General features: G+C 37.3%; 1 protein-coding gene across 3 annotated transcripts; it reads right to left on the bottom strand.

Annotated features, from left to right (window-relative positions):
* Positions 1-417: 417 nt before the first annotated feature.
* On the bottom strand, positions 418-7,601 carry LOC118740945. Of its 3 annotated transcripts, none has more exons than XM_036472713.1 (5): positions 7,542-7,601; positions 6,112-7,257; positions 5,646-6,045; positions 4,535-4,747; positions 418-4,468 (listed from the first exon to the last, which is right to left on the bottom strand). In XM_036472713.1, the coding sequence occupies exon 5, from the start codon at positions 3,717-3,719 to the stop codon at positions 2,691-2,693; it is 1,029 nt and encodes a 342-aa protein (XP_036328606.1). In that variant the 5' UTR covers positions 3,720-4,468; positions 4,535-4,747; positions 5,646-6,045; positions 6,112-7,257; positions 7,542-7,601; the 3' UTR covers positions 418-2,690. The 3 variants fall into 2 exon arrangements, with proteins under 3 accessions (XP_036328606.1, XP_036328607.1, XP_036328605.1); XM_036472712.1 differs by lacking the exons at positions 5,646-6,045; positions 6,112-7,257; positions 7,542-7,601 and having other exon boundaries at positions 4,535-5,014.

Here is a 7,601-nt window from a genome sequence, read left to right as displayed (position 1 = left end):
CCCAACAGTACTAGTTAAAAATACACCTAAAAAGACTTACTAACTCAGAAAATGTAGTTTCAAAGTTATCGCTTATAATAACTGGGTGGTAACACTATGGAAAATAAAAAAAGTAATTTTCTCGGAAAATTTACGTGATGTAATTTATTTATAACTTTTTTTTGTAGCTTACTTTATAAAACCTAGCCAAATTTCTCTTTGGGTTTTTTAAGGGGTAAACCACCGAAATCCTGTATGATATTTAAGAAATAAATGCTTTAATGAATTTCCAAAAAAATTGTTTACATAATTGCAGAATTTTTTAAAAAGTTGTAAGCTCTTAAAATAAATTTTTTTCAATTTTCTTAGGACATTTTCTGGAGAAAGTTTTTCAAAATATTTAAATGAGCCAAAAAATTTTACTTAAAAGTCATAAAATATGCACATAAAATGTTACGATTCGCCCCGAGTCGTAAACCCGATTTATTTTGTATGGCCGTGAACTGTATGTACACTAATACAATGGAAGATAATGACAAACTTTACATACTATTTAACAATTCGTGTTGGACCAGTAGAAGTGGTATGTAATTATGACAAGTTACTAGTTATAATATCGATAAACATCTTAAACGTACACACAAAGTATATCATTTCTAAACAGTATTGCCAATTTAGTTTTCATATTAATATAGTAAATGGTGGTTATAGATTTAATTAAATGCATGTTTTAAGTGCTATCATCTACACAAATTTTCGCACATTAAAACTTCTATTTATGAACTTCTTAGTCATATTCATAGGTATATGATTTTTGTGTGCACAAGGAATCTCACGTTTACTACTCACGAATAAGTACAACTAAAATATTAATGTAACATTAAAAGGCAAATGATTTTTTTGTGTTCATTCAAATGGTTACAACTAAAAACAAAGTACATGTTGGTTAATTTATTCATACCATTAAATCATGCTCAACGCATCGAATTGATATGCTTTCCGAAACCTTGAACTAATCATTTGCATTAAAAAATAATACACAAAATCATCACACACAAAAATCTAAAAAAATGGAAGAACTACCATTACTAATTCTTGATACTCCAACATGCACTGCTCATCTAAGACTTGAAATTAAAAAAAAAATAATAGCACCACAATTAGTTTAATATACCAATTTTGCACATTTTTATTCAGACATTCTGCATGGGATTAACAAATTCTACAACTTATACAGAATTATGCACATAATTAAAGATTTACATAACTATTAAAATTAAACTAGATAACATTGAATTATTGCTTTTTCTGCGAAATAAAGAGTAAATTTTGCTATCGAGCGAAAATGAAATGTCTATAGACAACACGTACGATAAAGTTTGTTCGTAAATGCAGTATTATAACCGAATAAACAAAACATATTGCTGTAGCTATTCGACTAAAAACTTTTCCGTAAATGCAAACAAAATTTTTTAAATACTTATACTGCGCTGCCATAGGGTGCCTTCAGAAATGCATCAAGCCAAAGCATCAGTCTCTTTTACTTCTAAACTACAACTAATGGAAATACCTTATTTACGCAATTACGTTCCAATTGGGCATTTAACCGTGGTTGGGCATATTGGACATTTCCATCAATTATAGTTTAGAAATAAAAGCGTCTGATGCTTTGGCTTGATGCATTTCTGAACACACCCATGTCGTAAGAAGCTGAATCCAAAATGGATAAGCATGGGCCTGTTCGAGGCACGTAATAAAAGCGGCACTGAGGAAAATTTAGAACACTGTTGCAACTCCCCAACTGATTAAAAGTTGGTAGAAATTCACAACGAACTTTATTTAATGGTTTGCGCAACACTGAGGTTGTAAAACGGGCATAATCGATTGAGGACAGAATACGACCCGTGTTCAGTGTCTTTTATTTTTAAATTATAAATTATGGGGACATCCATATGCGCAGCGATGGTTAAATGCCGAATAAATGCAAATAAGGCATTTCCATCAATTATAGTTTACAAATAAGAGACTGATGCTTTGGCTTGAGGCAGAGTGCGTTCGATCTAAGTAATAATGGGCGTGTTCAGAAATGCATCAAGCCAAATCATCACGACTCTTTTTACTAAACTATAATTGATGGAAATGTCCAATATGCGCAACCACGCTTAAATACCTAATTGGAACTTAGTTGCATAAATACGGTATTTCCATCAATAGTTCAGAAGTAAAATAGACTGATGCTTTGGCCAGATGCATTTCTGAACACACCCAATTACTGCAATACTGCATCCATGTTGCTTTCTTGATGCTCTTCCGTAAAAAGTAACGTTGCCGCATTAACTGCAGCACGAATACACCGGCATTTCTGAACACAGGCACGCTTTCGTTTTATGCGATTGTGAGTCTACCTAACCAAAACAGCCCTGATTTATAAGGGACCAAGGATTTTCGCTTGATCATACAAATATATACTGCAATTACGATCTTATCCGGCCGTTACGCCTAAATTCAATTTCTAGGAAATTATAAAAAATTTCTTATTCAAAACAAAATATATATATGCAAATATAGGTAAGTTGTAAATTTTTATTAGAATGCGTAACACTTACATAATTTCGATCTAAAACTACTTTTATTAATAAAAAAATTGCTATTTTCATACATTCTTAAATATTTGCTTTAGGGGGCGTTCAGAAATCACGTGATCATTTTTTTTACATTTTCAACCCTTTTATGGTTGGACAAAAGAAGTCGTAGGCCATTTTATTTATATCAAAATTTAAATGTTTCGATCCCAACGATAGTCTTAAAAGTAAAGGCGCGAAATGTTTTCCATCATGCGCGTTAGGTTTTGGGACAATTAGACCACTAGGTGTTTGCAGAAGAGGGTATGGAGGAGGTAAAAAACGGTGATGTAAAATTTGAAGTAGGGAGCTCCGCATTTGTCCACAGCAATCGATATTAGTGCATTTAACTATTTGAAGCATATACTGACTTTCTCGAACGTGTGTGCTGTACCACTTAGTACATGGTAATACCGGAACAAAATTTTCAGCTCTAGCATCTGTTTCAATGTACTCTGCAAATACTTCGTAGCTGTCGATGACCATACCACTCCATATTTCAGCTAACACCTCACCAGCTTTACGAAAATTTATCTTCTCTAATGTTGGATCAACAGTTTTCCCATTTCCATCTAGATGGTTGCCGAAAGAATCGTGAGGTAGTATTACCCCCGCCAATTCCCGACTTAATGGAGCCATTCTGCGTTCAACCCTATTAAAGGCGCTTCTACCAGGTGCGTTTGTGAATATAAAAATAGCGTCGAGGTCATGTTTTTGAAAGTGATGAATTGCATGTGCAACCACCTTGGGGTATCTAGGATTTTCATCCGGGCCTCCGTCAGAAGACACAAAAATAACCGGCTTAACACGTCCACAATTATCTTTTATGACATTTCGGAATTGAGTTAATGTGATAAGTTTTTCAAAATCAAATGCATGTGTGGATGCGGTCGATGACGAGTGCTTTCCACTTCTGATGGCAATATAAGATGGTCCAGAGTAGGTTACTGCTTCCGGACGTCCTATTTCACCAATTTGTATTACACATGCAGCATAAACGCTAGGTATCAACTTGTGTCTGGCGGCTATCATCCAATCGTGATCAGGAAGCGAAACGCGGTACTCCATATGCATTAAGACAGGTGCCTGCTTGTTAGCAGCTGCTAAACCTATTGGCATGCTTGCAGCGGGCCTAGAATACTTGCCAGCGTTTCCAACGATCTAATTGTAGCGACACAGAAGTGCTGGTCCAAATGGCTTTTGTGATGATCAGCCTCTGGCCGACTCAATTTAACAGGTACGATAACAACGTGCTTTTTTCCTTCCGACGTTTTACAATTTTTTGGCATTAATCGCAAATATGTCGCGCTTCTAGATATTTGGTAACCGAGATGTAACAATTTTTCGTGAAGGTCGCTTAAGGTTTGACAACTCCGTACAATTTCACTTCGCCGACGTTCGTTGGCAGAAGCACCAAACATGGCTATGTCGACAATTGTTTTGAGTAACTCAGGCTGCTTACATTCAATACGAGGACGGCCTGGAGTATTATGTGTTACATTGGCTGCGTCGACATTATTTGCACTTATTTCTGCTAGTTTCGATTTAAGAGTTAACCTATGCTTTTTGGAGTGAATAGCGTGAAGCTTTTTTCTTCGGAGATGTTTTTTACAAGACCCAATACGTTTTTTGATTTTAGAAATTTCGTTTGATTTTGCACGGAGCAATGCCACATTGTATTCAGCTTTCAGTAAAGAAATTTGATTACGCAGAACGTCCTGCGCTGGGGTATTACGACAAATTGGCGTAGTAAACTCTTCAGAGTCCTTGCTATTTTGAACTACGTCTGCGGTTTCACTCTGGCTGCAGTCGGGTTCAATTGCGGGGGTAGAACTATCGTTCAGTTGAGGCGTTTCTTTATCATTGTTCTGAAATGCATAATACAATAATGCATTACTATTACAAACTTTTAATAAACTAAAATCTGTCATCACCTTTTCATTGGGGTGTTGGAAGTACTGGGCAATATTGGTGATCTTAACTTTTGTTGTTGACTGCTTTAGCTCTTTAATTTTATTTAAAATAATGCTTTCGAAATCAGTTTTGTCTGTACAAGTTTTTTTAGCATCTCTCCAGAAGATGTTTGTACTTTCCTGGCACGCTGCTTTTGTTTTATTTGTATGTCGTGCAACATATGCACGAAATAGCTGCAAGTGAAGATTGGAATTCATTTCACCATAACTTTTTGAACTTAAATCATAGGAAGAGTTTGAATAAAAATTGGAATGGGTTCTACGCGACACGACCTGCAAGTTTTCGGTTATATTTTGAAACTTTTTACATAAATACATATATACATATTTATCGACTACGCTCTCAGTCAGCTGATATGATTGCCATATGCAAAATATTTAATAGAAAGGGAAATGTGGTTATTATTGAGATTAAAGCAAATCACGTGATAATACGAAACACCTCCCCCCCCCCCCCCCCCCCCCCCCCCCCCTACGTGATCGATAGTGATCATTTACCTAACCCCCCCCTCCCCCTAAAGTGGTCACATGATTTATGGACGCCCCCTTACATTAATTTACAAATACGTAGTTACATAATTTAAATAAACAACAATTTACAATTTAACCCCCGAGAAACAACAAACTTCAACTCTCCAAGTCTCGAGATATTTTTGTATCTAATCGTATTCACACAATATGAAAACCGTACTCATAAATAATCAACCTATAATACCTGCAAATATTAGGCGAGAGGAAATTATTTAGCATGCGCATATGTATATTGACTTATGGCAATCTCAGATCAAGTAACCAAAAGCGCAAGGGCGTAGTGATCTAAAATAATTTTACGTTAAACAGTCTTTATGCTGTAGATCGGAAATTATCAACAAATTTTATGATAAACACGAAGTTGCGTTTGAACTCTTACTAAATATCATGCTATCAAATCATAAAATTCGGATTCAACCCAATTAAAATAGGTAAACAGTGACTAGAGAAAGCATAGCAGCACGACAAAATAAAAACATCAAAATGAAAAACACATTTTTAATTGGGAGGTGCAGCCATCCGAGTATTAGCGTTTCCATACCGTTAAATTTATGTAGCCCTCAGTTTGCAGCTTCCATTATTGCCACGTGGCTATAAGATTATTTCAGTTGATCGTCGCTCCTGCCCAAAAAGCATGGGATCACAGCTGAATGCATCCGAGGATGCAGGCGCAAATTTGGAAGTGCGTTTTGCACGACCACTACATGGTGCTGAGGCGGTAGTTACCACAGAAGCACCGTTGCTGCCACAAATAGTAGTTACCGTCGTAACGGCATTAAGCGAATGCAATGACATCTGTTGTGGTGTGCCTGAGACGCTACAAGCTCTATTGGCTGTGCTATTCATTGGTGGGTATTTGATGATTGTTGTAATTGATGGTGTCAGCGTGGCGGTCGAACTATCATTGCTCCCATGTCGTGTCCCGGATTGCTGCTGTAGTTCTGAAACAGAAGGGTATTGCTTTAATTTACAATTGATTCGGTGAGTTTTTTTGCTTGATTGTTTACCATGTGATTGCGTTTGTTGCACCATTGCAGGCTCGTGGAGAACGGCTGTTTTCCGTATCGTCTGCTGAAGTAGCGAGTTCACATCGATCGCTGGCCACGCGATCAGCGAAACACTTCGTCATAAGTAGCTATCCAATGGAGATGTGTCCCGTTTATGACGATGATGTTTGATGTAATGCTTGCAGGGCTTCCTACTAGACGCTGGAACATTGGTTGATTTCGATACAGATTCAGCTGGATTAATTTCGCCAGGAATTTTCAGTTTCCTTCGCGTTGGTGTTTCTGTGGGTGACTTTTGGCTTTGGTGATTACCAGAAGAAAGTGAGAAATATTCTGCGGATTGACTAAGTGATGAACCTATGTCCTCTGTTAATGTGTTGTTGAAACTGCGCAGTGTTACATCTGCATCTTCAGCGTTTGGCGTTGACGCAACTGACGATGCATTTGTCAAAGGCGTCAGGTTACTTGAATGTTCTGCATCGAAATCTGCCGCAGATGTTAAAGCCCTACACGAAGTGTCCCTAGCGGTGTGCATTTGCCCAGTTGTAGCAGTCTCACAGTCATCATCGCCAGCTTCGTCCGCACAGTCGCATTCGCAGCAACAGCAAGTGCTCGAATGGCAGGAGCAGAAGCTTGCACTGCTTCTTCGGCTAGTATGCGTTGAACTTTCTGTGGTAGTCTTTTCTTTTTCTTGTGCGACCTGTTTGCCAATGCTGGCCGCTGTTAATTTGTCATCTGTCTGAGCTTCCTCTTCTGCCTCTTCTCCCGTTGATATTGTGGACCTTCGGCGCAAATAACAGCGGTGACATTCTGCCGACACCACCAGCTCGTGTGGTGCCATTCGTCCCTCCTCGTCGTTATCATCAGCATCCAAGTCATCGATGCTACTGCAACTGGTGGCATCTGCATTTTGGCAGGAACAATTGGAACAATGCGAGCAAGTGCTGCAGCAATCGTCCGCAACACCAGCATCATATAATTTTCGTTGAATTTTAACACATTCGTTATGTGCCGCACCCTGCTTCCTTCTTTCACCGCTAGTAATGCCACAAATATAATCATTGCAGCAAGCCATGTGTTTTGTAATTTTGTCCTGATTTCGTCTGTCGGTTTTAGTTTCGGTCCGAATGTAATGATTAAAAAATTCTGAAAATAAAGGAAAATAAAGGAATATAAATTTAAAATTGTTTGTAACATGCATATTGATATTCTGAATATTTGATCTTTCTAGAATCATATTTGATATCTCTAGAATCATAGGTACGAAAAAATTTAGCACATAAAAACTAAAGAATCGCGATGGAAAACTGTACTTTATTTTTAGGAACGAAATGTGAAAGCCATAATACAAATTTTATTTCAAAATCGTTTAAAAAACTTTCTCGGCTTTATAACTTTTTTTTTTTTATATAATTAGGAGATATACTTACTGTTTATATCTCAGCTACCCCAAAGTGTATGGTGGGCGTTTTTATGTGGCCCGGTGATCA

The sequence above is a fragment of the Rhagoletis pomonella genome, unplaced genomic scaffold (genome assembly GCF_013731165.1).
Source record: "Rhagoletis pomonella isolate Grant_MI unplaced genomic scaffold, Rhpom_1.0 Rhpom_scaffold_00006, whole genome shotgun sequence".
NCBI classification, from domain to species: domain Eukaryota; kingdom Metazoa; phylum Arthropoda; class Insecta; order Diptera; family Tephritidae; genus Rhagoletis; species Rhagoletis pomonella.
Note: the sequence above shows the minus strand (reverse complement) of the source record. Positions and strands in the feature narration are given on the sequence as shown.